The sequence below is a fragment of the Chaetodon trifascialis genome, chromosome 2 (genome assembly GCF_039877785.1).
Source record: "Chaetodon trifascialis isolate fChaTrf1 chromosome 2, fChaTrf1.hap1, whole genome shotgun sequence".
In the NCBI taxonomy this organism is placed as follows: Eukaryota; Metazoa; Chordata; class Actinopteri; order Chaetodontiformes; family Chaetodontidae; genus Chaetodon; species Chaetodon trifascialis.
In genome coordinates, this window is record NC_092057.1 from 14,755,724 (window position 1) to 14,774,980 (window position 19,257).

Sequence of the window (19,257 nt, forward strand, 5' to 3'; positions counted from 1 at the left end):
CTGATGGCCGTAAACTGTGGGAATATCAGTCATCTTGTAAGTGTGTCATCTACAAAGATCTGGCAGTATTGTTGACAATCACTGCTTTCACTCCTAATTAGAGCTGTGAAAAAAGGTAGTGATGCTGTCACGAGGGAGCTACACTGTTGATATACATAACCTCATAAATATGCAAATTGGCAGAAATTGTACCAAGCAAGAAAATATGGAGAGTTATGTGTTGACAGTGACTCATAATTAAAAACTCAATTAGAAGCATGACTTTAAAGCACTGTTAGCTTCAGTCTGAATGCAGAAAACTGGGGACTGCTTGGACTGTCCCTTGCCGATAAGTGCTTCCTTCATCTTTGTTCATCTGTGCACATAAACATAAAACAGTGAACTATGAGTATTTTATAAAAGCACTGAACGAAATCACAACTAGTTGTCTGTTGACCTATTCTGTGTTACATGCTTTCCACTGCGTAAAGCTTTTGTCATTAAGAAGTACTCATATTTTACCCAAGTAAAGGCATACAAGCAAAAGTCCTCCATTCAAAACTTAACCTATGTAAAAGTACAATAGCATTATCAGCAATATTTAATTATTTTTTTCTAAAAAAAAAAATCAAATAGTACAACCCCTTTTCCAGAGTAATATTATGATATAATAATGGAACATTGTTACTGATGCATTGCAGTAAGCAGAATTTTCAAAGGTGCATCTGCCAAGTAAACTTTTGGGGAGTAAAAACTTTTTTTCGAAAATTCGTATTTCATAAAATTAAATAACCTAAAATAGTTACTACAAACTACTACACTGTTTAACTCTGAAATGTCATCAAAGTATTAAGTAGCATAAGAAGTAGAGTAAAAGTACCTCAAAATTAAGTACTGCTGTAGCACTTGATTAAATGTACTTAGTTACTTTCCACTACTACCAAAAAAGCGCTGAAAGATTTCTGCTCTCTCAGTTGCCCTTGCCACTTGTTGAAACGGTCAGTGGAGTAGTCATGTGGTTGTTACCACTTTTGCGGAGATCCGTGAAGGCAACATATGCCACACTCGTGACGCATTACGTCGCTCCGCCTCGTGTCGTGGACAGCCACTTGGTCGCATCCAGCGCTGCGTTTTCCGTGTGTGCCGGAAAAGACTTCCGGGTGAGCGTACTCAGCTCGTCTAACCATAGTTATTGAGCAGAGCAGTGTTTTGACTCTGGTCAAGAAGGGAAATGGATAACGGGTTGTCCTCAACTGGAGACGCCAAGCTGGACCAGGCTGTCAGGCAATGGCTGCAGTATGACAAGGTAAGGTGACAGCTAGCAAGCTAATAGCTTACTTTGACTGTCCTAGAGCTTGTCAGCCAAATGTTACCTGATATTATTTAAGTGACTCAGTTTTAAATCAAACCATGACTTCCAGGGATTATTAAGATGCCATGCGAATATCACAGTGTGTAGCAATGATGTAGGCTTACTTTTAACAGTATGGCGACGAGGAAGGATAGTTTGTAGTATTTAAGCTACTGTTAATGATGTAGCATCAGGTGCTGTGTACGTGAAATGCTATAACTACAGAACTTTTTTTGGTCTGTTATTGATTTATGTTACAGCACTGTCATTTCTCAATACTTAAAATGAACAAATCCTCGAATGGACTATGTAAAAGATGGTAATATAGAGAGTGCATAATAGGTCCCTTTCTAATCTAATGATTAATGTGAGTTAGTTTTTAATTTAGAAAGTCTTTTAGCCAGTTGAACATATGCATATGCAGCGAATAAAGTCTCCAATAATTCAAGATAATGAATGAATATATACTTGCATTAAATTGGAGCAGCTGTTCAAGGAAAGTTGCCTTTAGTAATTTCCAAATCACATAAATATTTCCAGGAAACTACCTGGAAAAATGTTTTCAAGTAAATGAGTAATTATGTGGTTACCATGGAGAAAAGTCCTAATACTTTGTGCCTCAAATACATGAAACAAATGTGAAAGCTTCATGCCACATCCCCTCTTCCTCCCCTCTGTCCTCATAAAAAGGACAAATGACTTCCTCCATGCAGACTGATACACTGGTCATGAGTACTTTCAGGGAGAAAGCTCGGGTCACGCACGATTTTAAAGAGCACAGACACAGATGTGCATTCACACTATGTGCATCCAGCTGCCTGACCAACACAGAGTCATTCATGGTTTAAAGAGACGTGGGATGTCATTTATCAGGTCACACTGGAAAAGGACCCTGGCTTATTAGTCATAAAATAATTGAATTAGTGCAGCTTGGTCAGTGGAAGCATAAGGAGCCACTTGCTGTATTTATAGTTGCCATTTGTAACCAGATAATTCTTTAGTGAAGCTTTATTTAAAAAAAGGACACTAAATTCTTCACATAATCTGAATTAGAGCGGAAGAACTTAATCAATGAGTCGACTGACAGAGAATTCAGTGCAGACTATTTTAATTTCATTTTACTTAAGGGCGACAGACTTAATTAAACATTTCTGTAAGTGTTTTGCTACTAACCAGCCAGCTAATTATTTTCAGCCAGAGTCGTTGGTGGACAATTTAAAACATCTTAACATCTTGCAGTTTTTACTGTTTTCTTATGATTTATTTACCAACAAGTCATCAATAAAACAACTGGCACATTAACCGTTAGCTGCGCTTAGTTTTAGAACACCTGCATCGCAAGGAACCAAAACAAACCAGTCCATAAAAATTAGACTAAACTGGCTTTTTTAGACTTAAACTGAACAAAATTATACTGACTTTGCTCATCAGGTCTCAGCTGTAAACTGCAGTGTATAACGAAAGAAGGCCATGCTCCTCTTCCCCAGAATCCCAAGACCGTGGCAATGGTGCAGGAGCTGGTGAAAGAAGGAGCGGTGGAGGCCCTGAAGAAATGTTTCTCCTCCAGGATGGAGTTTGGTACAGCAGGTCTGAGAGCAGCCATGGGCCCCGGCATATCCTGTATGAATGACCTCACTATCATCCAGACCACACAGGTTGGTTAATAGATAAACTGCAACCGCACATTAGCATCAAGTCACATGCAAAGCCAGACATACTCATTATTGATTCTGCTGTTTGAGCAGTCACGATCCTCGTGGTCGACTGCACAGCTCACATGCCACCATCTTGTTACCCATCATTGAAGGGAAGCTAGCGCAGCTGCTTTTCTCACAGCGTCCTCTTACTGCCCTCCACTGCACATTAAACGCCTCCCTTTCTCCATCTTTTTTCTCATTTCACCAAATCTTTTCCCCCTGACAGGGTTTCTGTCGCTATCTGGAGGAGAGTTTTGGGAACCTTAAGGAGCGAGGGGTTGTGATTGGTTACGACGCCCGGGCCCACGCCCCCAGTGGGGGCGGCAGCAAGCGCTTCGCCAGCCTGGCTGCAGCTGTGTTCATAAGCCGAGGGGTGCCTGTCCACCTCTTCTCTGACATCACCCCGACACCCTTTGTGGTAATCACTTGAACCTCTGTAATGTCCTCGTTTGGATGTTTTGGGGTCTTTTTTTGGACATTGCAGTCACAGTCACAGATAATATAATACCTTAAAACATATCATTTACTTATCTTTTACTATTTTACATTTTGGAGGGTATATTTTTTAGGAAATGGTCCGATCAGTTTGTCTGTTGGAGCAGTGGGACAGAAGCTAAAGGGCAAATTCCATTCAAAAAGCACACTTCGCCTTCGTATCCCACCGGTTGCATAACACACATATGATTTACCAGATTATACTGGCTTTGAAACTTATGAAGGGGTACCATTCACATGACTGCGTTAAGCCTAAAATCATGCAAAATATTCTTTTTGCAGCTCAGACAAACATTTTATCTTGACACCAGGTACTTAGTGATACACGTCTGCCCATGTTTTAGGTATGAATGTCATTATAAACACAGAATGACCCTCAGACGCACAGCTGCAAACTGACACATCCAGTCTGAGGACAGGCAGGATGACAGTTGGCCTCTTTCATCATTCTCACTTTACATTGCTCATTTTGTTTGTGCAATGTCGGAAACACTGAGTATGAAGCTTCATTTTGGTCTTTAGTTCACTGACGGATACGGTACACAGTCTGTAAATCAGTTTCTACTTCGCGCTGGCTCGTAGACTGAAAAGATCTACACACATAAACAGTAGATATTTTTCAGCAGCGCCACTTGATTACTAGAAATCAACCTCCTTTTCAAGAGCAGAACCAGATTGAACTGTTTGGCTCTTGCTATAAAGCAAATGACAGCTGTAATGTTGTTCGTCAAGGACTGGTTATTTACATTTGTCAGCATGTTGTGTTTCTTTATCACATCGTGTGCTTGAAATATGGTGTTTATTATGCGTGGTCGAGTATGATCTTTAAGTGTACTGGAGAAATGACATGTTTCTCTCCTTCTCCCTACAGCCTTTCACTGTTTCCCACCTGGGTCTGTGTGCTGGTATCATGGTGACTGCCTCCCACAACCCAAAACAGGACAATGGCTACAAGGTAACACCTTTTATTACTTATTTATTTTCATATTTGTTTGTAATGTAATTAATTGTTAGTTGTTGGCACTAGCCTTGATTCATATTTGACATTTTAAACTGACAGTGCTCCACAGTCTGAACCACTGATCGTCTTATTATCAATTGGTTGATAAATTGATTAGTTGATCAACAGAAAAGTAATCACCAAGTACATTGAAAACTGATTTATTTTTGATTGAGACATTTTCCAGGCAAAAACTCCAAACTTTTTGCTTCCAGCTTCTCAAATCTGAGAGTTTTCCTGGTTTCCTTTTGTCTTATGTGTCCTGTTCAGCGAGCTGAGTTTGGTTTGGATTGTTAATCGGATAAAACAAGCAATTACAGTTGTGACAGACATTATATAGGCAAAATATTCGATCAATAAATTGAAAAATAATCAGCAGATCAGTCAATACAGAGAATAGTAGTTAGTCACAGCCCTAAGTTGTTGTTCTATCTGCTGTCTGCTTTGTCTGTGTTGCAGGTGTACTGGGAGAACGGAGCCCAGATTGTGTCTCCTCATGACAAAGGTATCTCCAAGGCCATAGAGGAGAACCTGGAGCCCTGGCCTGAGTCCTGGAACGCAGAGGAGGCCCTGAAGAGCCCCCTGCTCAAAGACCCCTACCAGGACATCCACACACAATACTTCAAAGCCATCCAGAAACACTGTCATCACAGGTGCTCCGGCGATAACTACTTGCTGAGCAGCATATACCATTTAAAATGCCTGCATGCATGCGTGAGATGCCATTGAAGGCTATAGTAGGACACACACACACACACACACACACACACACACACACACACACACACACACACACACACACACACACACACACACACACATATTGTGGTTTTATCACTTGTGGGGACATTACATAGACTTACATTCATTTCCTGGAGCCTTAACCTAACCCTAAACACTATTTGTCTATTCCTAACCCTATACCGAACCCATAACCCTGTCCTCAGTTTTCACCCTACAATTTAATGATTTACATTAAGGGGACCTGCATTTTGTCCCCATAAGGCAGGTGAGTCCCCACAATGTGACTGTGTAAACAGATTTTTGTCCCCACAACATGATAAATACCTGGTCACACACACAGGTGAAAACTCAAAGAACAAAAATGTTTTGACTCGAGCTTCTTTCTTCACAGGGACGTAAACAAGAGTTCAGAGGTGAAAATCGTGCATACATCTGTGCACGGCGTGGGCCACGCGTTTGTCCAGTCAGCTTTCAAGGCCTTTGACCTTCACCCTCCGTATGCTGTAGAGGAACAGAAAGATCCAGACCCCGAGTTCCCCACCGTCAAATATCCCAACCCTGAGGAGGGCAAGGGGGTCCTGGTATGTTCGGAAGAGTCGCATCACATGCAGCTGTACTCTATATAGGCACTGTGTTTTGGTTGAAGGTGTAATGCATGTGTACGTGTTTTGCAGACACTGTCGTTTGCACTGGCAGACAGGGAGGGGGCCACTATTGTGTTGGCGAATGACCCCGATGCTGACCGCCTGGCTGTTGCTGAGAAGCAGGAGAGGTCTGTGTTTGTGTGTATGTAACCGGTGTGTTTTTGATATTGCATGAGGAATACAATGCTAATTCCCTTTAACGTGTTAACAGTGTTGAAATGAAAAATAGCCAGTGCTTATGTGCCGTGTCACGCCATGCTGCAACCAGAGTGCAAGAATCTAACACACTCGTGGCAAAGAGTTTTTAGATTTGGGAAATGTCGTAAATGTCTGTCTGAGCTGATGAGGCTTGTTTACGGAAAGTTGGGCAGAAAGAATAAATTAGAGTCAGGGCAGCAGCCAGGAATTTAGAAGTACTGAGGTCAAACCTTCTCCAGTGAAACCATCTCTTTACAAACTAACCACCAAAGAAAAAATGTTTAAATATTAATTTTCCACATTTATTTCCATGTAACTGTTCAGTTGTATGTGCTGTGAGTCTCCCACATCATCAGTGTCTAAATGCAGTCAAAGCCTTTTCCACGGTGCCAAGAATGCACAGTCATTTGAAATTTAATTTAAAATAATCAACTAATTTAACTTCAAATTAAAAATCCCCTTTTTCTTGAAATTGGATTTGATTTTGATTTAGCCAGAAACAGACACGTTGTATATATGTTGAGTCCAGAAATATCCAAATCTTCCTTAACTGGTGATGTATAAGGTTATGTTTGTTTGCATGGCTGCACTTCCACAACCTCTCTGTCTGTGTGTGTATGCGTGCGTGTCAGTGGTCAGTGGCGAGTGTTCAGCGGTAATGAGTTGGGAGCGCTGCTTGGCTGGTGGATGTTCCGCTGCTGGAAACAGCAAAACTCCGACGCTGCGGCTGTGAAAGGCCTCTACATGCTGTCGAGCACCGTCTCATCCAAGATACTGCGCGCCATCGCTCTCAAGGAAGGTTTCCACTTTGAGGTAACACAGTCTGACAGTCACGTACAAGACTGTGATTTGTTGCTAATGTGAAACTTGGAAGCAGCAAAGCGCAAAACATACGAAATGAGCAACGCTAAAACTCACATGCGCATGATCGGCGGCTGAATATATCAGGCTCATTGTGCTCTTTTTTCTATTTTTTACTGATTTTTTTTGTTTGTTTCTTTTTAAAAAGAAAGCAGATTTAAACTGATCAGAAATTATTTTCTCCTGGATTTTATGTCCACGCGCATCCGAACGTTGTTTCCTGCTACGATGACAATTTTCAATAAAGGCTCATAAAACGCTTTCAGTAATTTTAATTTAAAGGTCCATTGTGTAGCATTTATGGGGATTTGTTGGCAGAAATGTGCTGTAAAATTCATAGTTATGTTTTCCCTAATATATAATCACCTGAAAATGAGAGTAGTTGTTTCTAAATCCTGCACACTGGACCTTTTAAAGGACGTGTGGCAAGAATATGGCTAATGGGTATCAGTGATCATTTAAAAGCATTCGGTTATGGAGAAGATGTTGCTGGAATTAACATGTCAGACCACACTTCACCATTACTGTCACCACTGTTTGAACAGGAAACACTAACAGGGTTCAAGTGGATGGGGAACAGAGCCAGGGACCTCCTGGACCAGGGCAAGACTGTTCTGTTTGCCTTTGAGGAGGCCATTGGTATGTACACATACACAAAGACACAACTTAATTAATTAGTGTCTGCTGGCATAATTATAGGAATACAGTCCTGATTAATTCTATGTGGCATCACATTAGGAGAGTTTCTTCACCTAATGATCTCCACGATGTCACAAGCTGAGTTAATTTCATCAGGCTGATCTGAGCTACTTTTATCTGGGATCAGCTGAAGGCCAAAGACAACTCACTGTTAGACTGGTGACAGAATCCTTTTGCCAGCTCTCAAGATCTAAACTGGGGTGAGGACCATAGAGAAATGGGCTAAGAAGAGTATGCATGGAAGTCAGCTATGGCCTCCTAGAACAACCCCCCTGTATGAGAGCTGCATGTCCGTGCCAATGTGAACTTTTCATCATCTCAGTGTGTAATTGTTGTGATTAAATAAGAGGAACAACTTAACATAATTCTGAAGTTTCCTCTGTAATCAGGAGTCATGGATGCATCCTTTTAGTATAACCTTTAACAGTTCCTGCTTTTTGGGCGCCAGTTTTCTTTTTCCAAAAGCCAAAACCAGCTTCTTCAGAAGCTTCCTTTGTAGCCTCCCTGTCGCAGCAAATGTCCATCCATCCATCCATTTTCTATACCGCCTATCCCTTTCGGAGTTGCAGGGGGGGCAACTTCAATGGGCGCCAGCCGATTGCAGCCGATTGCAGGGCAACATGCAAAGACGGACAACCATTCACACTCACAACTAAGGGCAATTTAGAGTCACCAATCAACCTAATGAGCATGTTTTTGGGGAGGAAGCCGGAGTACCCGGAGAGAACCCACGCATGCACATGAAGAACATGCAAACTTCACACAGAAAGGCCCCGCCCAGGGATCGAACCAGCAACCTTCTTGCTGTGAGGCACACGCACTACCTCCTAGCGCCACCGTGCCGCCCCGCAGCAAATGTCGACTGATGTATATTTACACTGCTGTCCTAACCATGTTACACTCGCTGTTACTTATTAAATGAATGCATCAATCATTGAAATCAGAGAAGGCATGCAAATGTCAGACATGTCAACTGAGGACGGTGGTCTCACAGTTATTTTAAGTTTCCACCCTGCACTTGATTAAAAGTCGTTTGGGGTTAATATGACAGTTCACACACACATGCATTCATCATCACAACGTTTAGAGCGTTCCCATTTAACATGATTATGCTGCTATAATTGGAATCACATGCCTTTGCACGCACTGTTGGTAAAAGAAGCAAGTGACTGCAGCAGCTGGAATTTACACATACCGTGAATTAACCGAGCATGCATGTGCGTGCGTGTGTTGCAGGGTATATGTGTAGTCCCTCTGTATTGGACAAGGATGGAGTGAGTGCTGCAGCCATCGCAGGAGAGATGATTTCCTATCTTGACACGAAAAAAACAAGCCTTTCTCAGCAGCTCACTGCTGTCTACGAGGAGTAAGACACTCATATACACATTATTCTGATCCGGCTTTGATTTCTATACTTTCTAAACTGCAGACTCTAACTCTGTCTTCACTGGCAGGTATGGGTACCACTTCAGTAAGAACTCCTATTTCATCTGCCATGACCAGAACGTGATCCGCAGCCTGTTCGAGCGCCTGCGCAACTGCAGTGGCCAGAAGGACTCATATCCCACTGAATGTGGTCGCTTCTCCATCTCTGCTGTGCGAGACCTGACCACCGGCTACGACAGCAACCAGCCCGATAACAAGGCTGTAAGTGCACACATGGACGCATGTGAATCCACTCAGAGCATGACAAACCTCCGGCATGTCTGGCCATGCTGTGCTTTGACCTGCATTTTTCACAAATGTTTATTTACGGCAAGAATGTTGTCTGATAGATATAACTGTGAAGTAACTGACTGCAGAAATAGCTGTAGATAAAAGTTAAGGTTGTAGCTGTAACATGCTAGGAGTGTAAAAGTAAGTTGGTAGAATTGGTTTCCTTTTGGTGGCAGCATCATGTCTCACAAATGATTGTAGCTTGTAAATTGCAGACAAATCTGTGACACCTACAGGCGCTCACGTGCATAATTTGGTGAAACGGTCCCTGGGTTTGCACTGTGAGTTCCTTGTTATCATGATTTCATCTTTCCCACACTTCTGTTCATTTTTAGATCTGCTTTAATCAAAGTTTTTCTAATAACTGTAGAAAAATGACAGCGTGAAAGGGGTCACTGGTCGTGATGAATGTTGAGAGAATTACTCTGAATCTGCAGCTCCACTCTGCTTTATGGAGGTTCATAGTCATTTTCAGCTCATCATTTAGCTGTCTGGCCACTAAACTTTAATGTGCTGCCTCACTCTCAGTGCTCTCATAGTGTCCTTTTCAGCTGCAGAAGGCAGCTGTTTTCAGAGAACACACTCTGAAATGATTGACAGATGGACAGATACACAACTCCCAAATGAATGATTATGTTTCTCCACATATGCTGGAAGTCTAAATAAGAAACTGTTTTGCCAACAAAGTTATCATATCAACTGTGCTGATATGTCGATATTGTGTTAACAACTCATTTCTGCTGCTCACAAGTGGCCCAGATAAGTCAGTTATTGCAGGTTTAAACCTGACCTGTAGGTATTTTTAAAGTTAAGAGCACTAAAATGTTTGAAAAACATTCTGTAACCCACATTTCCAGGTTCAGTTTTTTAAGTTGCTTGTTGCAGAAGAGCAGCTCCTGCTGCAGTTTGAGCGCTTGTGTTGTTTCTGAGCCCTTTAGCAGGCTTTCCAAACACAAGTTCCTTTTAGATCTTGTTTTTCCACCACTCCGCCCGTCACTCCCTCCTCTTGTGTCCCAGGTTCTTCCCACTTCCAGTTCCAGTCAGATGATCACCTTCACCTTCTCCAACGGGGGTGTAGCCACCATGAGGACCAGTGGCACTGAACCAAAAATCAAATACTACACTGAACTGTGTGCTGCTCCTGGTAACAGGTGGGTCACTGTAGACACCAGGCCAGCATGTGAGAAATGACTTCAGGGCTGCAACTAATGATTGTTTTAATCATTAATCAATCATTTATGCTATAAAATGTCAGAAAATAGTAAGCCTGCAATTTTCTCTAGCCCAAATTAGTGGAATTAAATGTCTCGTTTAGTCAAACTGTGCAAAGCTATTCAATTTACAATGATGTGAAAACAGGGAAAAGCAGCATATTCCCTGCTTTAAGGAGCTGGAACACAGAATCGTCACATTCTTGCTTGAAAAATGACTTAAATGATTAACAGATTATCAAAATATTTTGCACTTAATTTCATATGGAAAAAATGCCAACTCCAGTCATGTGAACAGTTACTTCATTGTGTCACTTTTTTTGTTGTCCCCTCCAACTCTCTGGGTCTCTCACAGTGATGTGACGCAGCTGAAGAAGGAACTGGATGACTTGGTTGATGCCATTGTTGAAAACTTCTTCGAGCCAGAGAAGAATAAGTTGCAGCTCAAGACGGAGTAGCTCTGATAAGACACACTGTACAGTCACATACGGGACCAGCTGTGACTAAAATCACTGACCAGCATTTCACAGAATGTCTTAATTACCCCAGCAGGAAATCTTGATTTAATACAGGCCCCATTTTAATTTACAACTAATATAATGTCATCTTTACCACCTTATTTTATGCCAGTTGAACCAGAGACACTATAACCTATTAATGAATCTGTCTTTATATTAATAATCTGCAGGGTTAATGGCAACATCACACCCTGTTGACTTCGTTTAGCCACTCATCTGTTTGTGGGATGAGACTGTGGATCCAGATCCAGTTTTCCATCCAGTAGTCACCATATATCACAGCTACATGTCTTGGATTCAGTTTACCTCAGTGCTAGAGATTATAAACCAAAACTGTAAAATGTTCACCATCCTACAGCCAGAGTCATTCCGTCTGACTGCTGCTTACATTGCTGCATATTGACCTGTAACAATTATGCATTCCACACTGCTTCAGCATCAACTGCAAGGCCGCTAACAAGGGAGTTACAGGGGAGCTTTTTTGGGAACTGCTGAAACTGATGTAACTTCACTGAGTGAACCTGCTGTTGAACTTTGAATGTGGGATATCTTAGTTAATAATAAGGTGTAACATTGAAAGCGACAGTTGAATATATATTCAGCAATTTCTGACGTGAACAGCCTGTGAAATGGTCAAGTGTAAAAGGTTAGAGCGCCACCAAGTGGAGATTTTGTTTTTCAAATCCACCAACTGCTCATTACTTGATGTGAGTAGTTGTTACAACTAGTTGTTACTCTCGACGCCAAAAATACAACTCATGCCATTTCACTTCCCAGTATTCTTGACTGTCTACTGAAGAAATGTCTAATTAGCAGCTCACCTTTCCTTGTGTGCCTCGTGTTCCAGAATACTGTGCTGAAAATACAACTTCGCTCAATAAAATATGGTTACGAACAGTGCCCGTGCATACAAATGTACATAGATAAAGCGCGCGCACACACACGCCCCTGCATCCTCCGGTAGCGCGTGCATTTTGCATGCACTTGCCACGGCCCATCTGAGTATCGAGCAGAGGGAGATGGGGTCTGCCCTGCCTTCTATATTTAACACAAACTAGACACAGCTCTGGCTGCGTGAAGCTCGCTCTCCCTCTTTCTCTGTGCGTGTGTGTCCGTACGCTCCGATATACACCACAACTCCCTCGGTTCCACTTTCACCCTAAACACATCGGAGAAGACTACAGTGAACAGGTAAGGAGGCTGTGTCGCATGAGAAGCAGAGGAAATCTTTTTGAAATTGATTAAAGTACATGCTGTGCACTTTGGGAGCAGCATACATTAAACGTGCGCGCTTTGGTGTCTGCGCAATCTTGCGCGTAAAAATAACTCGCTCCGTGCGTAAAATTGCATTAAGCGGTATCATAAAGCAAGTGGGGCTGCGCTCAGAGGAAATAAAATCTCATTCTAACTTCCGCTGCTGCTCCGGTGCGGCAGACCGACCCATATTACATGCTGCACTGTCCCAGTCGGTTTAAGTTGAGGAATTATTTATGTTGCAAGGTCAAATATGAGGTACGTAAGCAGCCGCTTTCGTTGTATTCCTCTATAACTTAACGTGAACGTTTGATTCCATAGTTGTGTTTACACCATGTACCGCTTTTAATATGTCGACGTGTTTGTGTGTCCACTGTTTTCACATATAAATGGCAATGCCGCACCTCTGTTATCAGTGACCACGGCGATTATGATGTCGTTTATGTTTGCGTATTATATCGGACAGGGGAGGTCAGCCGGCCCTCCATGTCCCCCCTCTCTCTGACACACTGCTGGCCAAATATGATCCCCATAGTTTAACTGTCATGTGTTTCTGTGTCCTTGAGGCTGTAAAAGTCAAGCCATGTGTTTCTGGTTGGGTAAACAACACTGGGTGGTCATTTTGAAGTATCCTCCAAATGACCCTGTAACAAACGGGTTCCATCCAGGTGACAAAGTGGAACACACACCCAAGAACAATATTAAGTCCTTGTAAAAAATAACATTTGCTTATTATCTTTATGTTTCTATGAAATCTTATAAAAGCAGCTCGTACTTTCCTGTGGTCGTCCTTTCTCTGATCTGTGTAAGAAATGTCTCTGTCCTCTAACTGGTGCTTTGCAGGTAAAAGCAGAGGCAGGCAGCTGCCATGGAGGGACTCTACTTTGAAGTGAAGCCCCGAAGAGATGAACCCCGCAGGCCACGGAGCTCGGACAAGCCCCGTCCTAATATAACTTCAAACCACTGCTCATTTCCATCAGTTTTACATCCGAACTCCCCGACGCTGTGTCCTGAGAAACTCACCTCTGCCCGGAAGAGGGCTGCAACATGGGAGGAAAGGTTAGAGGAAGAGGGAGAAGAGGAGGAGGTGCAGTACAAACTGACACTGATTGGTTCCCTGCCTGTCCACCACTTAACCACCATGGCCATGCTGCCCTGGGTGGTGGCTGAGATCAGCAAGGCTCAGCCTGCCGAGAGGGAGCTGGGTACTGGTTTGTGTTCTGGAAGTCCCAGTGCTGGACAGCTGGACCCCTCTACCCATAATCAGACAGTTTTTCTGTGTGTGTCGGCATCATGGGTGCGATGTGTGTCTGTTCTGGAAGAGGGAGCTGTCTGGGACCCTTTGACACACACAGTGCTGTTTGAATGTCGTCCGCACCAGGTGACTAAGCTAATTCACAACAGCCAGGAACCCAACAGCTTTGGCTGCCTGGTCAGAGACGCACCAAACTGTGCCTGCTACGTCTTCCAGTGCCAGGACAGCACCAAGGTAGGTGTCTGTGTTTGTATAAATGTGATGACATGAGAATAAACACCAGGGTTTTAGGCTGCAGCCATAGGTACAAAGGTGAAGTGAATCTCCTCGCATCCGCCAAACTGGGGCTCAAAGTGGTGTCTCAACAGACGAGGTCTGTGGAGATGAGATGTTTTTAATACGGTGCACATCATGAAAAAGCTCTAAATATAATCGCATGCTCCATCACTCCAAATTGTGAGTCATATTATGCTGAATACTGATTAGCAGGACTTGTCAGCTGTAGAAAAGAGAAGCCTTGGTCACTTCAAGACAAGGAAAACAAGAGTAAAAGAGTTCCAAAAAGGCCAAATCCTCTGTGGCAGATGCACTGTTCCAATAAATGCAAAATTATTTCATAAGTCAAGGGGAACAGTCTCATAACTCGATACAACATATGTCAAAACAACTCAAGCTCAGCCTATAAAAGTCCATGTTGGCATGTCAGATTAGACTCTAGCAGAGAGGAAATGATTAGAATGACATGAGAAACAGGGATCAGCCTGCAACAATCTCCTTATATTTAATGACAAAAAAAAAGCCGCCCGAGCATTCAGTGTGATCGCATCAGTTATGACATCCCACTGAGGGAACCGGGATCTTGCTTTGGCACCATAAAAGTCCTTGTACACTCAACAACACAACTGCCAACAAACATAAAACCTGCGCACACTCACACACTGTGCTGACCAACACACTCCTGACCTCTAATCCTTTCAACTCTCCTCCACATGGCGTGCCCTGCCAGCAGCTTCTGTGCACTGTAAAGTTGCAGCTGGTGTCCGAGTCAAGCCAGAGACATTCGATAGCATCTTCATTGCATGCCATGCCCAACATACCAAAGACTTAAAACATTTGGCTTAATTAGAGAGATGGAGACAAAGCAGGACCAAACCACTTGATGGGAAATTGAATTGAAAATAAAGTCAGAATAGAAAATGTCAGCTTGACCTTGATCCAGGACTGTTTTTCTTGCTGTTCATGAGGCACATGCGCACACACATAACAAACACCTACATAGGCTTCAAATATACAAACAGCCAGCATGTACTGTATGATGTACTGTAAACATGATTCACAGATATATATCACTGCATCTACTGTACAGATAAACTTGTACAAGTTGACGTTCTTGTGTTGTGATGACTGTGCAGGACTGCGTGCGCAACTGCTTGACTGAGAGTAAACTGAGTTTGCTTTACATTAACCAAGCAGGATGTAGAACCATGTTACTATGGCAACAACTTCCTGTGTCCCGGCACCTGTTGTGATGTATTTGTTGTGGAGTTGTGTGGGTGCGTGTTGTTTTCTCTCTCTCTCTCTTGTCAGGCCTGTCAAGAATGTGATGATGATGATGATGTCAGACTGACCACCTGTTGCTCTAGCTCTGTCACACTGGCCTTAAACACACACACACACACACACACACACACACACACACACACACACACACACACACACACACACACACACAGTCACACTCTGCATCCGCAATTACTTTCGAGTGGAGGAGGTGATGACGATGATACAGTTGCCACCAGTTTCATTTGCATCCCAATTTTACATGCAGCAGTCATTCAAGTGTATAAACTCGCATTCAAACACAGAGCTGCAGGAGATGTGTGAGGGGGAAGAATATCTTAACATTTATAATAGTTAATGATAGAAGTTAGAGAGTGTTTTCTGTCAATCTGTCAATGGGCTTCAGGGGAAAAAAGCAAGGAAGGATACATGAAATAAATCAGAAAATATATCAGGAGCAACTAAAGACTGGGAAAGTCGTGAAATGCTCCAAAAACACCCGTTTGGAACATTCTACAGGTGAACAGGTTCATTGGTAACAGGTGAGAGTATCATGACTGGGTGTGAAAGGGGCATCCTGGAAAGGCTCAGTCATTCACAAGCGAGGATGGAGAGAGGTTCACCACTTTGTGAACACATGATTGGATAAAGGATGTTACTACATGGGCTCAGGAACACTTTGTAAAACCTTTGTCGGTAAACAGTTTGTTAGCAAATGATTGCATTTGGTTTTTATTTATGTTTTTACGCAGAGTCCTAACTTTTTTGGATACAGGGTCGTAATACAAGACATGAAGATATTTGGCCTTAATTTGACCGTATTCACTGCACAGTGGTTTATTTGCATATAGAAATGCAGGACATGAAGTGGGTTATCAACAATATTTATTTGTGGTTAAAATAATCATAATAGAAAATGTATCATTAGTGCATAATTTAAGGCCTGCAGAGACGAAGACAAATTTCCTCCTCTGTGTCAGGGGACACAAACTGTCTCCGAGGCACTGTGGTGTCCTCAGCTGCAGTTGCAAAACAGTAACCACTGGGTGTCATCACTGTAGTAGACAACGTTCGCCATGTGTCAGTGTGAACATTTCATACCTTCATTTATGTTTGTTGCTGCCAATTTGGGTTAAATTTGTGTCTTAAATATCTATATATTTGTATTTCATTACTTGGTTCATTCTTTTAATTCACATCTATAATTACTACTTTATCATGATTCTCTGAGTGAACAGATGGTGATGACTAAAAAGTAGATATTTCAGTATTACGACTACCACTACTACTACTACATGTTTTATTGTTATCTTGCCAGTTAAAAGGCACTTGTATGTATAATTGTTTCTACTTGTTATTGAACAGTATTAGTTTTTCATATTGGCTTTTGATTGACTCTTTCGACTGCATGATCAACACGTGGGTTTGAATAGTCATTGACTACTCCTGTATCTTAAAAAAAACATGGGAAGGAATGGAGTGAATCACTCTTTAATAGCAACTGGTTGTGCCTAAACTGCTGATTAGATATGGTCGAGTTACAGTAGTTTTCCTGTCATTTCATAGGAAGACATGGGAATGAGGCAGTTAATGGCAGTCCATTACAATACAATCTGTAACCAGTTCTGCGCTTAGGCTGTGGAGCTTCAGACAAAACTGTGTCAAATGTTTGCCAAAAGATTTTGACATTAGGACAACTGGAACCTTCTGGACCATGAGGCTCATTATTCATTCCCAGATTTCTGTTTCAGTGCATTCCAGGGGCATTAATTCCCGCTTGATTGTGTCTGCACAGCCTACAGACAGGAAATACTGCTCCTATCAGATTGTATCTACGAAGATAATTGACACAATCTGAATCTTGTAACGGTAAAGTGAAAACCACCCAAAAGTCTGCCGCCTAAAGTTTGACTGACCAGGGACAGGAACTGTGTCCACCCATTCTCTCAATGTATTGGTGGATTTAGCTGCGTCAAACTCACCGCAGTTAGCTGGAATAAAGGCGGAAGTGATCAATTTGCCTTCAAAACAAAGGGAAAAAGCGGTAATGTGTGAAGGATAGTGATTGGAATTGTCTTACTTTGACATTCATGATGTAACGCTAGCTTCACGTTGGCCAACTTGACGCAGCGGGGCACAAAATGAACTTTCCAATGAAATGATATTGAAGTGTCCCACACTGTCAGAAACGAGTTTCGGAGAAGAAACTACTCAGGTCTTGTTTTTGTAAAGTTTATGGCGGATGGGATGAAAGCACGACTCCAGCGACTCAATCTGTTCAACAGCAAACAAGAACAGAAAGATGTAAGTAGAGTTTAAAAGCTGTGTCGGCGGGCTGTTGTTCAGTTTGTGTGCCATGCTAAGTGGACAGTTAGCTAACGTTAACCGAGGTGGTTAGCGAGCATCAACATTAGCCAAATTAGCGCAACCTGTTGTTAGCCAAGTTCAACAAGTTAGCTGTCATTAACGTCAGCTACAGGACTCCAGCCGAATGGTCCTATAACGTCTAATAACATGTTCTTTACTTACTATTGACTCAAATGCTACTTTTCTATTACCATAAATCACGCTATTATCTTTTCTTGATCTAACTCACTAACGTCACACGACAGACAGGCTAGCTTTTATGTGAAATGCTTGTTTGTATGCTTGACATCGTAGATAACAAGTGAACTTTGACAGACTGCTGCTCCTCTCCTTCCTGCGAGCTGCATTTGGTTTCTGCGGTAATTGGTCAGGAACCATAACGTTACCATAACTGGTCAAGACGGTATGGGTGGAAAATGTCATCACTGAATGAAGCTGCTGGTGTGCTGGCTGTAAATATTGAGGGTCGCTTAAGCTCCTACAGTTTACAACAATTTGATTTGAAGCCTCGTCTATCATAAGCAAACAACGTGTATTTGCAGTAGATCATGGATCAAGCGAGTAAAGTTTCAGTTTTTCAGGATTTCATGTGGACTTTGGTACCGTCATGCATGTATTGAAACTTCTGGATGTGTATCAGACAGGGATTTTAGCACCACATGTCCTGTATATAAGGTTTATTATTATTTATTTTCCGCAAACCACTGTGTGTGTGTGTGTGTGTGTGTGTGTGTGTGTGTGTGTGTGTGTGTGTGTGTGTGTGTGTGGTCAGAACAATATTCTATTATCCTCACTGCTATTGGTTATTTGCAGTAAAGTCTGTTAGAGATAAAGCAATTATTTGACTAATTGATTAGTCAATCGACAGTAATTATACAAATCACTGGTTTACCAAATGTGTTGAAATTGATCTACCAAGCTTTAGGGTTTGGACTGCTGGTTAAGCAGATACATCACTTTGGGCTGTTTGAGCATGGGATTGTAATTTTTCACTGTTTTCTTACATTTTCTGGCCAAATTATTAGTTTATTAATGGAGGAAAATAATCTGCAGATTAGTGGGTAATGGGAAGATATTGAATGTGAATCCTCTACCATACATCCTACTGGGGAGGATCTCTCCTTCCTTTGAGCTCACAGTGTTGCTCAACATGCTTTTCTCAAACAGTACATAATCATTGTGGTTATTAAATGTGTTTCTCTACTCAACTGCATGGTGTTAAAGCTGCTTGCTCTGTTAAACAGTGGCTTACTGGCTGTCAGGTAAATTTGAGGACATGAAAATCCAGTCTGCTTAACTGTTGTAAACACAAGCTAAAAGTAGGTGTATGTGAGGGAGCGAGCGTGTGAGTGAGTCATGGCGATTTCACCTCCAGAACCATTTTGCTTATGCCAGGACTTCACTCCTGGAACAGGAGGCAAGTCGTTTCGTATGGCGTGTTAGTCACATCGTCTGTCTCGAGCTGTCGCTTCAGCAGTCTCTCTTTCATGGCTGGTTTCATACACGCATGCCACCTTAAGGCCTTGTCCTAAAGCGAGACTACATCTCACCATTTGGACAGCAGAGTACAGAGGAGAGTGGCCACTGTTGCAGATGTTTTTTGCCTTTCTGATTCAGTGATTGTGATATAGTTTGTGACAAGTGTACGGTAGGCACTACAGTCTTTCAGCATCTTCCAGTTTGTAGAGTTGTGATGCTGGAGGTGGGG

At 42.3% G+C, this 19,257-nt stretch overlaps 2 protein-coding genes across 4 annotated transcripts in view; both read left to right on the plus strand.

The window, feature by feature from the left end:
- The first annotated feature begins 1,046 nt into the window (after nt 1-1,046).
- Nucleotides 1,047-13,144, plus strand: pgm2 (phosphoglucomutase 2). The gene is made up of 13 exons (XM_070977253.1): nt 1,047-1,285; nt 2,818-2,985; nt 3,254-3,445; nt 4,394-4,477; nt 4,982-5,175; nt 5,658-5,847; nt 5,941-6,038; nt 6,741-6,921; nt 7,515-7,608; nt 8,905-9,034; nt 9,123-9,315; nt 10,402-10,535; nt 10,951-13,144. The coding sequence occupies exons 1-13, from the start codon at nt 1,211-1,213 to the stop codon at nt 11,051-11,053; spliced, it is 1,836 nt and encodes a 611-aa protein (XP_070833354.1). The 5' UTR covers nt 1,047-1,210; the 3' UTR covers nt 11,054-13,144.
- tbc1d1 (TBC1 (tre-2/USP6, BUB2, cdc16) domain family, member 1) overlaps nt 12,094-19,257 on the plus strand; it is a 44,814-nt gene continuing 37,650 nt past the window's right edge. For 2 of the 3 annotated variants that reach the window (XM_070977220.1, XM_070977231.1), the window contains exons 1-2: nt 12,094-12,304; nt 13,211-13,856. In XM_070977220.1, the coding sequence (XP_070833321.1) occupies nt 13,236-13,856 (621 nt within the window). In that variant the 5' untranslated portion in view covers nt 12,094-12,304; nt 13,211-13,235. Of the gene's footprint in view, nt 12,305-13,210; nt 13,857-17,351; nt 17,487-19,257 lie in introns of those variants that run through there. The other variant, XM_070977241.1, reaches the window with a different exon arrangement.